General features: G+C 39.1%; 1 protein-coding gene across 1 annotated transcript; it reads left to right on the top strand.

The window, feature by feature from the left end:
* The first annotated feature begins 9,531 nt into the window (after window positions 1–9,531).
* On the top strand, window positions 9,532–13,750 carry lum (lumican). The gene is made up of 3 exons (XM_037761094.1): window positions 9,532–9,652; window positions 10,548–11,426; window positions 12,227–13,750. Exons 2-3 carry the CDS (start codon window positions 10,553–10,555, stop codon window positions 12,379–12,381), a joined length of 1,029 nt encoding a protein of 342 aa, XP_037617022.1. The 5' UTR covers window positions 9,532–9,652; window positions 10,548–10,552; the 3' UTR covers window positions 12,382–13,750.
* The last annotated feature ends 4,450 nt before the right edge of the window (window positions 13,751–18,200 follow it).

Below are 18,200 nucleotides of genomic sequence, written 5' to 3'. Positions count from 1 at the left end.
TTTTTCCACATGTCAACAGATGTTTCATAAGGTGTCTGCCCAGCTGAAGAGAAGCTGAAGTTTTTTTAAATGAAAATGCACTCAAAAAGGAAATCTGGCTTTAAACATGTTTTGGCCTCATGGGCACTTTAACAGCTGTCATTATCACTTTTTATCGGGCACTTTCTTTTAATAAACTGCTTTCTTGTCATCTGGTAACAATAAGTCACATTATAAATGTTACAAAACACCATCAAGACTGTCCCGTTAAAGAGTAAATATGGTCGGATTCTTCTTCTGCGCTGTATGTACGCAGGCTGTTCTCAGACACCATTAGTAGCTATACCTACGATAAGTAATACACTCTAATTCGAATACATGCCACAAATAAATTTGTGTGTAATTCATGTAATCGTGAACCAGGAAGAACAAAGAGCAGCAAATGCTGCGTAGGGAGGAGGTCGAGGTGGATGGGTGGCTATAAGAAAATCAGACTTTTGCCCAGGAGACCGGCGTGAAACCATAAATCAACTTTGATTGTCACGTAACTTCCGCACTCAAGTTACGCCACTTCCTGACTTATTTTAAGCCAAACCACGATCTTTTCCTAAACCTAACTAAGTCGATTTATTGCCTAAACCTAAGGAAGTTGTTTCCTGTGGAGACGGAAGTTTATTTTGAAAAGACTGTATGCATGTAACGAGCAGATATTGACACGTATTGCTGGACATTTGTAGGAAAACGAATGAAAAAGGAGGAATAACTTTTTCGTAAGAATTCATAAGAGCCGTTGCATGAGAATACGTTGATGCACATTACATGGGGGCCATTCATCAAGTTCATTCGCTCAGGATATTAATTTCACGGAGCAAGGATTGGGTGTGTCTTAGCTACTTTTTGGGCTTTAATTAAAACAGCATTGTATGATCAATCAATGGCTTGTCCTGTTATAGACCCACGTTTTGAAAACTACACTGAAAAAATTTTGTTTTAACAATTCATTTAGTCCCATTGAGCCTCTAGAACAATTTTTCATAAGAGATTAAATTATATTACCAATGGGTCACAACATACAGTACTTGTTCCAACTGCAGCCTCCCATTTATTTTCTATAATTCCTACAGGGCCGAGGGGGGGTGGAGCCATTCACAGCATGCATTGGCCAAGAGTCGGGGTACATCACAGGATGTACTGTATACATTTTACGGGACATATATGCATCTATATATACGCAAAAAGACAGACGACGGATTCAATTTAGAGTCTCCAGTAAACGGCGTCTCTGGTTTGTGGGAGGAAACCGAACCGTAGCTCCCCGAGGAAATCAAGCTGACACAGGGAGAACATGTAAACTCCACACAGGCCAGCAGGTTCGATAATAATGTGAATCACTGAGCCATCAATACATCCAGGTCCCGTGGGGAGTGAAAACAGCTGGGTAGAGGGCTCGAAAGAAAATTAACTTATGGTAGATTAATTTTCTCCTCTGCAGTCTCCAACTCATATTGATGGGTTTTGTGGTCTGAGGTTGAAAAAAAATATTTGCACAAGGACCATTTCTGGCCTCTGAGCAACCAGTGATTCATAATCCTTCAGTCATTTAAGAGACTGTAATGGGAATATTTAGGTTAAAGAAAAATAGAGAAATTGTACTCCCTTGAGACACGAAGTGGTTGAGACTCCTACCTCTGGAAGCAGGTTGGCCATGTGTCTACTGATGAATACTCATAACAATATTTTCAATATTCAATCAATTTCTTTCTCAATTTTGTGCATTCGTTCACCATTTTTTCCATTGTGTTGCATTGTTTGGAGTCTGAAATGTACTACCAAAAAGCTATTTTTCTGCCACCAACTGTTTATTTTCAACACTTTTCTGTTTCTATTTTTCATTTGCCACTAATATTAGACACACAAACAATTCTCATTATCATATAAACAACAACAAATATGGGACATTTGAGATAATGTGGCTGTATTGGAAACAGTGTGGGTAAAAGTAGATAAATGAATGCGTTTTAGGACAGAAAAAATAATAGTTCTCATTTTTTCATCAACTAAACTGATAAAACAAACAGTTAAACTTGTCATCTTTGGGCCTCCATAGAAAGCTGCTTCCCTGACTTTAAATGCTAACTTGTGTGGCATTAAATTACAAATAATGCAAACTGCCTACCCAAAAAAAGAAACTATAAAAAAAAAGAAAATTTAAGAGTTATGATTGGCTCAAAATCCTCCCCCTGATATGACTTTTTTTTCAGACAGACTGAAAAGCTTCAGTGTTTGAGTGCTGGCTCTCATCCCAGCAGCACCTCAGAGTCTGTTTAATACAGCAACGTGAATGTACTTCAATCTGTTGCCCCCATGTGGTGGATATTAGTACAGCACTTTATATTCTTTGTCTCTCCCCCCCCTTGAAACACACACTTGCAAAAGCACGATGCAACTTGATCTCCTGAACAGACATCTATCTTCCCTAGACCATAAGCACTTATTGCTTTAGGCCCGTTGCCAGTATAGTTATGTGAGTTGGTGCATGAAGATGGAGGTGTCTGCAAGGTTTCAGTTAAGAAGAAGTTGGAGAAAAGGCAGTTGTGTGCAAATATGTTTCCAACGACTTAATTCGGAGCATATTTGCTCATACCGTACACTCATTGCTTAGTGTGTTTTCACATGCACATGTGATTGTAGGGTGAGGTAGGCTTATGCAACCGAAGTAAGCTGAGCTGCTCCACCGTGTCGAGAGTAAAGCCTGGTGAGATCCTGCCGAAGAGCTGATGTGTCACACGTTTATGCAGATTTCAATCTGCAAATCCACACAAAAACCTGGGCTTATACCTGTAATATCATACTAAATTCCTCAAGCAAATCCTCCTGTCACCACCACAACAAAGTGTTAAACCCTGTTATTACTGTGCATGAGATTTGATATGAAAGCAATAGCTTTATCCTTTAATTTAGGGGTTGTAAGAAAATGATTTGTGTGATGCAGGTAATTTAAAAGTACAGAGGTCTGTTGTGTAAAGCAGATTTTAGTGCCTCTTGTACGCAGCACATGTTGAGCCCATGAGATATAAGGTGAGAGAATCACTTGGCCTGCCCGGGGATGACTCTCCGGTTTAAAGCACATGCAGTGCTTACCACATGGCCACATGGTAGGAACAGAAGGTGGTGTCTGGGTGCTGTCTGAGAGTTTATTAGAAGCCTCTGTGTGTCTGTGCCAAGACGTCCAAGAATAGCCCTGTTTGCTAATATGCTTGCATGCATCCTGCGTGCCTCATGTCAGGGCACTGTAAAGTTTTGTTGTTTGCTCATGTGCTCGTATTTATGTATCCGTAAATGTGTCTGCATGTGGTGTTGACAAGGAAGAAAAATCCAGAGAAGATAGTTTACACTGCACTTTTACATGTGACAGATTGTTTAACATGTCCGTTTTTATGTATGCTCTATCTATGATACTGTATATATATATTCAGTGCAGTCAAACCTTGGAGTTAAAATAATCAAATGGTAATATTTTGCAGAAAAGATATATAAAGGTAAATAAAGGTAAATAAAATAGTTAAAATATCATGAAAATGTTTATCTCTTGACATCATATACGTTACAGAAATTAACTTTTAGTGTAATTTACTGGTTTCATTCCACAAAATAAGAATTGACCACCTGTCAAGCCCTGTTCCCCTTAGTTACTGTTGCTACGCCTGCATTCTTTCCATTATAGCATATGCAGTTTACAATGATAACAGGTACAGATTTACCTCTCAAAATGTTTACTAATGGTTCCTTTATTACAGACAAAGGATGACAAAAGCAGGCTTTTCATTTCTGACCAGCAACTGTCACAACAACTGACAAGACAGCTGTTGAGTTCAGCTTTTGGTAAAGATTTTGAGCAGCTACAGTGGAAACAGGATTGAAAACTTTAAAACAAATGGTTTAGTATTAACAAGTTGTCATTAAAAAACCTCCGGGTCTGAAAAGTGAAGCCAATGCTGAAGTGTCTTAAACTTGCATTCTTTCTAACAGCCAGCAGGGGGCGACTCCTCTGGTTGCAAAAAAAAGTCTGATTCTATAGAAGTCTATGGGAAAATGAGCCTACTTCTTACTTGATTTATTACCTCAGTAAACATTGTAAACATGAGTTTATGGACTCAATCACTAGTTTCAAGTCTTCATCAATACAGCATGATGTTCATTTAGTAAATTATGGACCCATTTGGAGTCAAATAGACCATAAAGCAGAGTATGATTTAGGGCGTGGCTACCTTGTGATTGACAGGTCGCTACCAAAAAATAAAAATAAAAAATAAACAAAATAAAGCCTATGGACAAATTATTGCACACATAGCACTAAGGTCTGACCTTATGCAGGTAATCTAGTGGAAAGGTGTTCTTTTAATATTCATTCCAAATAGGTTTCAGTATGCTCAAAATCACCCTCAATCAGACAAATTAAGACAGCAAAGAAGTCACAAAAGGGCCTACAAAGACCAGGGTTTATAGCTGACAATATCTGTTTAAATATGGGTTGCATTAAATCAAGGAAGGATAAGCGTGGCCTTAGTGTGTATAGTTCCCCACCTCTCTTAAAGGAGAAAGGGCGTCGCCACATCCTGATTGGCCAAGAGGGGAAATGCACCAAACTGCTCTCAATTCTTCATTAGGAGTCAGTCCCCGCAGCCTGCACAAAAGGTGAGCTGATTCTTTCCGATTCTCCTGATTAGCCACTCTGTCCCTGATAAAAGGAGGTCTTGAATCATATAATGAAGAATATACCTAGATAGCTTTGTTGTGAACGTTTTTCTTTATCTGTGCAGAAAGGATGGAAATAATCATCAGACTTGAAATAGAGGTTTTCTAAGTGTTCAGAAAACCAAACCCCTAACGTTTTTGTTCGAGGGTGTCATCCATCACTTTGTCATTATAACAAGGAACTCGGCAAAATTACTGTAATAGGACGAATAAATTATGAGAAAAACAGTGATTAAAAGTCAGTCAGAGCACATTTTTAGGGGAGGAAGCAGGATGACTAAGCAAAATGAACAGAAACAGCTTCAGTCTGGTTCACCAAAACACTGCCAGGAACGCCAACCCTCAGAGAAATAAACATTTTGGCAAGTTACAGATGAAGAGCACAATGTGGATTGTGTGTACGCCATGTGGAAAGCTGCAAGCACTCTATTTTCTCCTTTATCTGGGGATTTTGTCTATAGTTTACCTCTTGGGGTCAAAAATACATATTCTGGACCGCTGCCATTTTCATAGTTTTCATAAATATATAATATAAAAGTATAAAAGTCCAATTATGTGTTCCAAATTTAGGATAAATCCATTTCATATCAATACTCAGATTGGGAAATATGCCACAGTAGTGGAAATTCTAGGACTCAGATAAAGTGAAATAACATCCTTTAAAGAACACCAACATTTCTACAATTAAACTTCACTGAGATGCGACAACAAGAAATGCTTTAACTATCTGAGCACCACCCTCGACTTTCATGCTTTTTCTGCTTTGTTGATTGCTGAAATTGGGAAATTGCCACATTTTGCTTTAGCATCCTCATTTTCTAAACTAGAAAAGTAAGAAGGAAAAAAACACTCTACAGATCACTAAACAACAGGATACCACATGAGAAAAGATATTGTTTTTGTTCTTTTAGACCAGCAAACTAAAGGCCTTTACACACAGCAGCGTTTTTTTGTTTTTGTACGATTCATTTTACGTCAATATATTTTTTCAAACTGTTGTTTTTGTCATAAGTACTTTCACACAAAACGCGAATATTAAGGCACGGTCAAACAAATGCGCGAAATTAACAGTTGCTTCCGTTTACTTCCATTCTATGCAAGTGAAGGGGCGACGTCTGTTCCAGTTGCGAAGCAAATTCTCATCTTTGCATTCACGTGGAGTTCAATTTTGATGTACTTTCAGATCGAAAAATACCTCGGCAGGTGATAGTCATGACGATAGGCAAATGTGACCATGCCTTTACGCAACGAAAAAGCGGCATAGTTTTTTCTGGAACAAAGTCAATTTTTGAGTTTTCGCACTGCAATAAAAAACATCAACCAATCACGTTATGCCTATATTTATGAAACAACAACACAGAGGATCTGTACTCTGAACCAGGACGGCAAACTTTATTACTCCTTTCAACCTTGATAAAGGCAACGCAGACCAGACCCACTCCTTCCGTTCTTTTACAGTAAAAGCCCTAGACATATAATATTCGCAGGCGAGTATTAAGCATTTTCATGTCGCTTATTCGTCACGCCCCCGGTGTGTAAAATCCTTTAGATTGAAAGCAGTTAAAAACTATACAGAGCTGCAGATTGAGCTGACGTAGCTTTAAATCATGTCAGTAACATTGCAGGCCTCCTTTTACATAATGCAATAACTACTTGCAACGCACTGAGATCAAAAGAAAGCACAAACAAGGGGCTGCAAACTGAGTTTGTTGAATATAACTTTCATTATTTGACTTTTGAAAGACAAAACAAAATGAAGAAAAGGTCTAGATCTATCTGGGTCGGCCCCTCAGATATTCTCAATGCATGGGAAACGTCTGTATCTGAGGTTCCATGAATTTATGTTCTAATATAATTCATTATTTGGCATTACTACAGGGAAATCAAACAAGTTACAGTGAAGTACAAACAAAAGTATTAGGAAAACAGTGCGGAGAGCCAATGTCTGCCATCTGGCCTAATGGAAAGGATGTGAGAGCATGAGGCAGACATCAACACACCGGAGGAGGAAGAGGAGAAGCAGTGTGACTAAGCAAAGTGACCGTTTTCCAGCCTTCACTCTACGAACGGTCTGGAACAGCTTAAATCACACAAAAAACACTGCCAGTAACAGAGGTAAAAACACACCAACCTCAAAGAAATAAATATTTTGGGGAAGTTTCCTGATGAAGGGATCAAATGTGAAAAGTGTGTTGACCAATGGGAAGCTCTTTATATTCAGTGTGAGGGGTTTGCCCATTCTTTGCCCTTCGAAATGTACAGACAGCAAGTAAAAAAATAAATAAAAAATAGCATAAATTAGCATATTCCTATATTTGAAGTGGCTCTAATCAATAGTTTGACATTATGATATTTTTTAAAAACGGATATTTTCCCCTCCATAAAAAAAAATAGCGTCCACATGACTTTAGTTGGACAAAACATCTACGTCCATACCCGTCAATTTTGCACTGGGCAGGTAGCATGTTAGGTGTATATCAAGGGTTGGATCTTCCAAAGTGCAGCCTTCTTTATCCTGAATGTGGAGGACATAAATTCAACAACAATGCATCTTTTGCAGCCTTTGGTGTCCATGCCATTATGCACCAATCAGTTATTTTAATGGAGAGTTCAGGCAGTGTAAGTCAACTCTTACAATTAGCAAATATCACGACATAAGGTTAAAGAATATAGTATTTATGATACAAATATATGACTTGATCTTGAAACCCACTGAGTGAACTCAGATTTGTAGATTCTAAAAAGTTTTGGTACATGTGTTGAGTGACCTTTAACTATTTAACTATTGACCCAACAATACTAATGACTTGCTCACATGGCCTTTGGGGCATTGACTCTACAAGCATCTATCACTGAATGTCAGTGGATACACATGTGAGGGAGTAAAAAGAGGTTAAAAAGAGTTTCCTCTTATCTATTATTCAGATGCAACGTTCTCAAGAGAGAAATGAGCCAGAGAAAGAGAAATAGGCTACAGATGGAGAACAAAAGAGAGCATTAAAGATGTGGCTTCACTGAATGGGTCAAAATTGGCTACAGAGAGAGGAAATAGTTGTAGGACATTTTTCACCTTGTCACAACAAAACTCTGAGATGCATTAAGTTTGCTTAGATGACTGTTGGAAATTACTACTTGCTTTCTCATTGTGGAGGTTTTGAAATGCTTTGTGTACTTAAATGACAAACTGTTTGTTTTGGACTTCATACTGTTTCCATCCACTTTCCCCACGTCTACATTAAAGCAACATTCCAGTCTTTTTCAACACAGTTGAGATTTTGGGGACGCATGGGGAGTCTGCAAAAGCATCCTTTGGGCCAATCAACACAAGCCTAAAGCTGCCCTTCAGGCCTCATTCTTCTTCCATTTTGTTTCACTGTATCTGTATATTCAGGTTGAAATAAGATTTCAAACTTAGTAGTGCATCGGCCGTTCGGAATGCGTGCTCATTCGGAGCAGGCAGATTGCTTGGACCTCGCCCTTGCTGCTGCACAGAGCGCTATCGCTTGTTTATTCAAAGTTGGGTGTCAAAATTGACACTGCACGTCCTTGGGTCCCCAGCAATACACCCACCAAGTGTGAAGTAGATCGGATGAACGGTTCTTGAGATATGCAAAGGACACACAGAGAGACAGAACTGGCTTTATAGTTAGATAGACCCAATCGAGTGAGTAATATGTTATCAAAGCCAATTGGCCATTTGTTTAAAATGCAGAAGTCAATGAAAAAGTTGATTCAGGGAGTCAAACGAGTCTGCAGATGCAAGCAAGGACATAACAATTCTAAAAAGGCAGTCGAAATGACTGCTAAACTGATTGTCTGGTGTGGGAGAAATATCTTGGGAAATCAGATATCTTGGGTTAGAATGTGAAGTATGAAAGTTTTCCACACACGAGAAATGCGTCCAAGATGGTCTTTAAGAGCGGTATGTGAGTAGAGTAACAGACCGCACTGCGACCAATTAAATCCAGGCGTCAATTCCCAGCATGCTGCGATGGTGTGATGGACGTCCACCAACAAATGGGAGAAACATTTGGCCATTCGTCTCCCCCACCCCCTTCCTCAACTGCACCTATCAGATGAGTAAAACACCACCCTTGTCCATTGTGGTCAATTGTCAGAGGGTGATTGCAGGGCCTGTGGAGAATAGAAAAATGTTGGGGTGTAAGAATGAAAAGTAGAATAACTCATAGCAGAGACATGTGGGATGAATTGAATCTGCTACCTTTCACCTAGAGTGCATTGCCTTTGGTCAAAAACAAAGGAGAAGAAATGTTTGCGTCAAAGGTTATGTAAGTCTTCTCTGGCCGTCTCCTAACCTTTTCTGTCAGATTTTCCAAAGCCTTATTCACAGCTCGAAAGGTAAATTTATTCCTCTTCACAACGAGCGTCTGGGTGAAATGGCTGCCAGAGATCGTTTTCACATTTTTCCACACTTAGCGTCTCCTACTTTTTAGATTTTTCCATCAAAACATCCTCCCCAACTTCAACTTGAGTTTCTTCTTACACACTTTTTACCAGAAGAAGTGTCTGTAAAGGTGATAAATGCTAGAAAAGGTGGAGGTAATATTAAGACCATCATACATTTATTTATTTTTTTTAGCTTTTTTTGTGGTGTAATATTCCCGTTCCTTGTTGCACCTGCTCTTGGTTAGTAAACAGCAGATTTTGGATGATGCTCCCCTAGATATTCATACTGATGACATCTTCAATTTATATGACGACCTGACTCCAGTTTGCTGAAGAAGCCTCTCCTCCTCCCTCTCTGCCTCTCCATCTACCCCCCTTTCTCTCTCTCTCTCCTCCCCCTCTCTCCTTCTTTCCTTCTGTGTTTTTCTCCAGAGACCTCCAGTTTTTGAACACCACACTGTTCTTACCTACCGGCCCTCAACCCCACGCACACGAAGAGAGAAAGCCACAGGTAAGCTTGCATGGGGAGGCATGGATTTGTGATTTCCTGTTTGATTATCACTCTTTATTTCTGTTTTCCGGATGGGATTAATCAGCTGTCACCGCTAGGCTTTTGGGCAGTGGCTAGTGCTGCAACAGAGAAGGAAAGAATACCAGTGCATGGAACAAAACCTAAGTGGATGATTTGCATATTATTTATAGAAAAACAGTATTAGCATTGATCTTGCATGCTTACACAGATCTGCAGTGCCTGTTTTAGGACTGTTACACAGATTTCGGTGACTTCAGACTTCAATCTGTTGCTCTTGGATCCAGTTTCTATCTGCATTTTTTATGTGTCTGGAATGAATCATCCTGGTTTTACATTGTCTGCAGGGTTGATGTTGTACAGTCATGATCCTAAAATGTGGTTTTAGTTCATTGTTCTGTGTTTGCTTCATTGTTTATAAAGAAGGGACAAAAAAATCCCTTTATGTAGTGTTTTATACATAAAACATATGTTGAAGATTGGTGTAGTATTTATCTTGGAACATCTGTGTTGCATTATTTCGCTCAGTTTATGTAGAAATGTATCAAGATGATAGATGAACTGGTGCTGGGAGCAGTTTGGTTCAAGCTACAGCTGTAGTGATGTGGCTCGGCACGGATAATTGAATCAAGGAATCTAGGACTCATTGGTCTCCAATGGGTTGACATGAACTCTTGACCGATTATATGGGCGGATCATATGTTTTATAGTTCTTTCGTCCCATTTTGCCACCAGAATTCTTACCTACGTATGAGTCTTCAACAAAACAACTCCATTTATGTCTCATTTCTGTTATTAGTGAACATTTTGTTGCTCTTGACCCCTCTAACCTTTATATCATATTCCTCCCCTTCCCTTCTGTCTGTTGACTCCCCAGAAGTCATGTTCCCACTACGTGCACCCCTGTTGGCCGTAATGGTCAGCGTGGCCTTGTGCCAGTATTATGACTATGACTACCAGCCCGTGTCCGTGCTAGGACCCTCAGGGCCCAACTGTGATCGAGAATGTGACTGCCCAGTCAACTTCCCCAGCGCCATGTATTGTGACGGCCGCAAGCTCAAGATTGTTCCCATGGTCCCAACAGGGATCAAGTACCTGTACCTGCAGAACAACCAGATAGAAGAGATCAAGGCGGGAGTGTTTGATAATGTCACTGATGGACTTCGCTGGCTGGTGCTTGACAACAACCAGATAGTCAATTCTAAGGTAGCAAAGGGCACAATCGACAAGCTCACAGCCCTGGAGAAGCTGTTCTTCAGCAACAACAACCTGACGGAGCCCATCATCCCTCCCTCAAAGTCCCTTGATGAGCTGAAGATGATGCACAACAAGATAACCAAGTTCCCCTCCGGACTCTTGTCTGACAAGGAGAACTTGACCTCCGTCAACCTTCAGTACAATCAGCTGAGCTCCGACGCCATCGGGGGGGCCTTCAAAGGGCCGAAGAAGATGCTGTCCCTGGATGTGAGCCACAACAAGCTGAAGAAGCTGCCAGCCGGAGTCCCTAGTTCGCTGGAAATCCTCTACGCTGACTTCAACGAAATTGACAGTGTCGGAGCAGGTTACCTGAACAAGCTGCCCGCGCTGCAGTACCTGAGGATCTCCCACAACAAGCTGGTGGACTCCGGACTCCCTGCTGGAGTGTTCAATGTTTCATCACTGGTGGAGCTAGACCTGTCTTTCAACAAACTGAAGTCCATCCCTGAGATCAACGAGCAACTGGAGCAACTCTACCTCCAAGCTAACGAGATCAACAGTGAGTGGCAACCGGCCATCATTACTATCTTAAAAGCATTGTTCAACTCTAAATGTCTTATTCTCTTAAAGGTGCCTTGTGGAGATCACTTAATGTTATGTCTACCTTTAGTATGTCACACCAAAACATCATCTGACAAAAGCGCTTACTGCATTCCCTTCCTCATAAGACGTTCTACTTGAATATTTCAAATTGCACATTGTTTACATCCATGTTCGCTAGCTTGCAGTCTTGCAGTCTTTGCAGGTGCATTGCGTTGTTCCTTTGTTCGTTATCGCCAACGACTGACGATCAGCAGAATGGCATGAAGCCACAAGAATGTGTATCGCCAGTGGGCAACATCCGGTTCTGAGAAGTGAAGCCAATGCTGAAGTGCCTTAAACTTGCATTCTTTCTAATAGCCAGCAGGGGGTGACTCCTCTGGTTGCAAAAAGAAGTCTGATTGTATAGAAGTCTATGAGAAAATGAGCCTACTTCTCACTTGATTTATTATTTATTAAACATTGTAAACATGAGTTTATGGTCTCAATCGCTAGTTTAAAGTCTTCTTCAATACAGCATGATGTTCATTTAGTAAATTATGGTCCCATTTAGAGTCAAATAGACCATAAAGCAAGTTACTACTTCCACTTCTTATATACAGTCTAGGTGTATCACATGTGTCCTACTAGTGGTCAAAAGCTCCACAGGGTACCTTTGAACCCCAGTATTAGGGGGTTGAAAAGGTATATAATAACTTTTCCTTATTTAGTTTTTTTACCAAGTTCCATAATTTTCTCTATGTTTTCGATTCTCCGCAGAGTTTGAGCTGGCAAGTTTCTGCAAGATCATTACACCTGTCAAGTTTTCCCACCTGAAGCATCTGCGTCTGGACGCCAACAACATCACACAGACCAGCCTGCCTCCCGACTACTCCACTTGCCTGCGCGTTGCTACAGATATCATGTTTGAATAAGGACCTCCCTCAAACCTATGACCTTTCCCCTTCCCCACTACCATGACACAGTTCAGCCAAAAGCCTTCTGGATTTAAATGCCGTAATATCCCTCCTGTCGTTGTACTCACATGTCCTTGCACATACGTAAATGTGAGATACTGTAATAGCTTCTTCCTTAATTGAATACATATCTTGAATGAATCAAGAGCTGGGCAAATTTGAGATACAATAGATGGAAAGACAAGCTATCAACCTATCTCGCCAAACATGCAATTAAATTTATCAAGCACCAAAACAAGTGTTTTAAATATTCGGCTCTAGATATGAATGAATACTTTTATTGTTCAAATAAACATGAAGGCAAAAGGGAGGAAAAAGACAAAAAAAAAAATTGTAAAGGACCAAAAGTGAATGAATTCACATGCTTTGAATAAAAACACACACTTTAAACATTCCAAACATGCATTTGATGATATTGAATACAGACACAATGGAGTAAACAATGGCTCCAATGTCTCCATTCAGTCGTCAATCGTTATTTTGTTGTCTGTCTTGTATGTTCCAATGTTTAGCATGTATATTATAAGGTGGGTACAATCCGTAAAATCCATTGCTGTGCAAAGGAACAGCAAAAAAGGACTGTGTACTCAGATTTCAGTGTATAATGCCTGATGAACAAATGTAAAATAGCAATTACATAGAAGTCACATTTTTCAACATCTTGAATGAATCAAAATGGTTTTAAGGAAAATACCAGTGTTATTTACTTGTGTTGTGTCCGTGTCTACCATGATGTCCCACTGATTGACATCTCTGAACTATAAAATATATATATACCAAACAAAGAAATTTCCATTTTCTTGGAAATAACCTTAAAGCTCAATTTAAGTAGGACTTATCTGTTTCTGAAGAACTTATTGTTAAAGAGTAGCACAATTAATGACACATGATTAAAAGACATTGGTATTACCCTTGAAACTGCTTTCTCTGTTAAACCTTGAGATGACAGGATGATGTTTTCTAGAAATCACGAGTCAAAATGTTTCTTTACCAAATTTCTAGCTGTCCACTTTCATGCTGATTTGTATACATTTGCATTACTTGCATGCAGCCAATGGTACCATTCTTTGATAATAAACTACAGCTTTTGCAGTTAAGCTGCTCTCATTGTTACGTCGTTGTTCACCATGTTGGATAAAATGCTTCTTACCGGTACAAAGTCAACCTGGCAGCAGTGTCATGTTGGTTGAAGTTTTGTTATTAGAATATCACATTTTTGTTTAGCGCATTTTTAATTTTATCGTGATTTCTTTTGTGGCCTTTGACTCGGTAACTGATTTGCTGTGAGGAAACCAAACACAGTTGAATAAACTATGTTTCCAACATATTTGTATGATATCCGCTTTTTAAGCCTGCTGTAATTAATTTTGAGCATGTATGGAAACAAATTGATAAAGTTATCTTATTTGATTCAGCATAAATGTAATTAACTCTACGGTATATTGACTTTATTTGCTGATGAAAATTTGCTAAAATGTAATTTGTGTACCACTTTTTAACAAGGCATCCTTCATAAAGGCTTTATAAATAATGGTTTATTAATTGTTAGCAAATCCTATATTCTTTATAAATCCATAATAAAGACAACTTTGTGGTTGCCAAAAAAAATACATTTGGCTGGTATAATAAAACCATTAGTTACACAGTATGAAGTGTTTATAAAGTATGCCTAAGTGGTATGAAGTAACCAAAATTGGGTATTCTTTGGTTATGATTGCAAATCTCTCCATTGATGTCACTGACAATTTACTGCAGCCAAACCTAGAATACTAAGAATCGTATTGCTCTATAGTGGATCAAAACATAGGTGACTATGAATAATAACCATTAGAAACTTCTCTCTTATAGGCTGGTTTTAGGAACAAGCTGAGCAGCGCCAACAAACAAAACAACATACAATCTACACTCAGTCTTGTCTACAGAGATAATAAAGTATATCAGTGTTTCCCAAACTTTTTTTTCTGGGGACCCACTTTTTAAAAATGATAAACCATCCTGACCCAATTCACAAGAGGCCTTATCTATAAACCATGAGAAGAGCAAATTTGTGCATAAATGAACGGCCTGATCATTTTTACTGCCATCTTGAATAGGTAAACCAGCCATTTTGAAGAGATATACATGCGATAAATCACAACTTCGAATTTTATGCATGTTATTCAAAACATATACACATGTTAACTACTTTATAAAAGAGACCAAATAAATGCATTTAAGCCAAGCGACAACCTCTGGTGCTGAGAAAGGACATGGAAGTGCCGAAAACTGCAGTTCATCAAATGGCCACTTGAGGCCATAGACCTCCATGTTAAAATGCCTGACTTTACTGCAGAAATAAACCTTACAGCCGGGTACAAAAAACAGTTTTGGTCTCTATAATTTCCCAGTTCTGAACTGTCTGCTCTACTGCGTCACCCGGTCCCGCCTCAGCTACGCCGACGATCCACCTCTTTGCCCATTTTTGGATTAGCCGTGAGTTAGGCTGTGTCGTCACTGCCAAGATGGCGCGACCGGAGCCACCCACTTTTAACTTCACAACAGCTCTTTAGAAACCTATTGGTGACGTCACAGAGACTACGTCCATATTTTATACAGTCTATGATTTAGTCGGAGTTGACAGGCTCTTGTTTTTTTCCTCTCATCAGTAAAACAAACAGAATGTACGCTAGCCTTTCATATTAGATACAATGTTTTCAGTAGGCTACAATTATCAGAACAATACGAACATTCAGGCTTCCTCATGTGGCTCAAAGGTGTACACCAGATATAAATCTTAAATAAAAGACGACGGAAGAAATTCTGCAAATTTATTTGGCATCCCTGATAAAGCTCTTGCGACCCAGTCTTTGGGAAAGACTGCAGTATATCTTTGAGCATTACGACAGGACATGATTAGTTGCAGAATATTACTTACTCTTTGGAGTATGCTGTTATTTTTGGCAGCTACCGTCTTCCTTTCTGGCCTAAATCTTTGGGATGAAGTCACAATGTTTCCTGTGATTTACAAAAGAGAAAAATACAGTTTTTAAGATGGATGGAAGATGCATTTATTTATTCTCCGAGGCTTGTTTACACTCATGGCCTGACTGTTTTCAAGCAGCCGTACCTTGTGGTCTTCATCTGTATCTTGTATGCCCCAGATTTCACTTTGTGTCTCTCAAGTAGTTGCTTTACATAGAGAACCTATCATCTTTGTTCTGTCCTACGTTTCAATGTAGCTGTAGAGTGAAACAAAAAAACCTGCTGGTCCTGGAGGGATGCAGGGGTTGCAGGGTTTTGCTCGATTCTGCAGCTTTAAGATATTTTCTTTGTAAATCTACCCTTCCAACTGTCTCAGACAGAAACCACAGATATCCCATGATGATTTCAAAGTACTTTTTTCAGTAAAGCTTCCCTGTGGAGCTTCGATACAAACAGTTAACGTTTGCTTAAGAGAGGATTGTCCTAGCATTTCCAATAGGACATGCTTCAGGCTGCATATTTGGCTTGTTGGGTCACTTGTGGTCAACAGTGATAAATGTTATAATTTCTCTAAAACCCTCCGTATTTAACAACGATTCATGCAGGTTCATAAAAAGGTCTTTTGGGCTACTTTCTTGCAGAGCAAACCATAGATAAACATATTTTTTCCACTGTTTTGCATCTCGACAGGTCACTTCATAACAATTGGAGAGGAATAATAATAATTCTGCTCAGGTTTTTGGCCCCTTCGTGGGGGTGAGGTGTTTATAGTCTTGTGATTGGAGGAGTCTGTGAAATGTGTTTCATGATGTGCCAAAGGGAAATAAAACATTCAAATCAGCACATTCCTTTTGGTTTCTGCACCATCTTTCAAAAGGGTACCTTCCATTTTCCTAGTAAGAAGGATGAATATTTCTTCATGTGGAATTGATGTTGTTGTTTAAAATATTTTTTTGGCGCAAGTCATTTTCTTTATTTATAAGAGCACATCAACAGATGTGAATATTATAAGAGCACATCAACAGATGTGAATAAGAGACGATACTGCAGTTGCTGTACAATCTGTATTTTGAATATTTATAGCTTTTTATGAACATTTAACTAATCCACAATGTTGTGGACTCTCAGGCTACGTTCCAAATCGCATACTTTTTCTTTTTACTTTTAGTACGTACTGCAGCTGTGTACTGTTCCATGCAGTATGCATACAATCGGGACATACTACTTCATCATAACATTGCACCTTGAACTTTGACCCTCTTGCTCATATATCTGTCGTCTTGCTATCTGTCATCTGTCCCTCTCTGTGGCTCAGTCTCAAACACTTTAAAAGGCTACTGTATCAAAAAGTAAGCACAACAACAAGCCAAGTATACCTTTTTTTTTAGGCCTATAAGCCAAGCATACTTAGACTTTTCTGTATACTTGTCAGTATGAGCCAAGTATACTTAGACTTTTCTGTATACTTGTCAGTATTAGCCAAGTATACTTAGACTTGTCTGTGTACTTGTCAGTGTGAGCCAAGTATACTTAGACTTTTCTGTATACTTGTCAGTATAAGCCGAGTATACTTAGACTTTTGTGCATACTTGTCAGTGTGAGCCAAGTACACTTCGACTTTTCTGTATACTTGTCAGTATACTTATGTATGCTTTTTGTTAAGTATATATCTGATAAGTACATAAAAAGTAAACTGAAGGTATATGCTCTTATTTTAAGTTTTAAAAAAGTGCACTAATGGCACACTTGAATAAACTTTTTTTTTGGTTATGGTTTTGTGACTTATCTTCCGCTTCGCAGAAGATTGTGGGTCAGAATAACCAGAAAAGCGTGCTTGCTTGCATACTGCAAAATGCGACCGGATATAGTAGGACATTTGGCGTAGTGCATTTGACATACTATGTATTGGGATAGAAAATCTTTTTCCGGCATACTAAATAGTATGGTAGTATGGGTATTGGAACGCACCCTTACTTTGAGATTTAACTGCAGCTGCATGTCGTGTTGTATTATTCAGTAATAAATTATGTCCACTAAACTGGACCGCATCGTGCCTCCATCATCAGAAAAAAGTCTCTGGATACTGTCAAAGCTTAAAAAGTCTGCTTTTCATTATCAGTTCATGTGTTCCAAAGAGTATCAGTGTCCACAAAGTCTGGAAGCCACAACAGATTATTCTCAAAATACACAAGTTGTTCACTTTTTGGAATCATAAGATTTGAAAAGAAATGCTTAAAGACAAGAGAGATAACAGAGAAAAGTGTGTACCCTTGAAACTAGTACTACTACACTACAACCCTGTGTTCCTTGTGATATATGAATGCACTGACACTGTGGATCATAAATCAGGAGCAAAGATTCACAGTCCCTGTCTTTGGGTGTATTACTTGACATTTACAGTATCAACAGTGCCCTTGCAAAGCTGCACTAACTGTAACAACGCCCCTAATCCTGGCTGATGTGCACCACATGTGCTGGAACCACTTGTTTCTTCTGAGAGTATTAGTCAAGAGTTCCTTATTAGAGCAGACACTATTTAAAGATGGCAGGTTAGTTGATTGGGTTTGAGGCATTTATAGTCATTATGTAAATGGCTTCCAGATGTTTCCATTTGATTCCTGCTAGGTGTTTGTAATTAGATCCAGCTGTAAAGTTGAGTTTTACTTCAAGTTTGACCCACTTATGTAAAGTCAATAGTCGTCTGTCTTAGAGGTACTTTAGATACCCAATACTTCTCTATGCCATCCAATACAAGTCGGGAGGTAAAAATATTAGCAGTCCACTCACTACTACTACCATTACAACATATTACATGT

This window comes from Sebastes umbrosus, chromosome 23, assembly GCF_015220745.1.
Source record: "Sebastes umbrosus isolate fSebUmb1 chromosome 23, fSebUmb1.pri, whole genome shotgun sequence".
NCBI lineage: Eukaryota > Metazoa > Chordata > Actinopteri > Perciformes > Sebastidae > Sebastes > Sebastes umbrosus.
Note: the sequence above shows the minus strand (reverse complement) of the source record. Positions and strands in the feature narration are given on the sequence as shown.

Bases quoted from the DNA above. Each gene is read 5' to 3' on its own strand.
- lum (XM_037761094.1), top strand. From the start codon at position 10,553: ATGTTCCCACTACGTGCACCCCTGTTGGCCGTAATGGTCAGCGTGGCC. The intron at 11,427-12,226 runs GTGAGTGGCAAC...GATTCTCCGCAG, and splicing joins CCAAGCTAACGAGATCAACA to AGTTTGAGCTGGCAAGTTTC.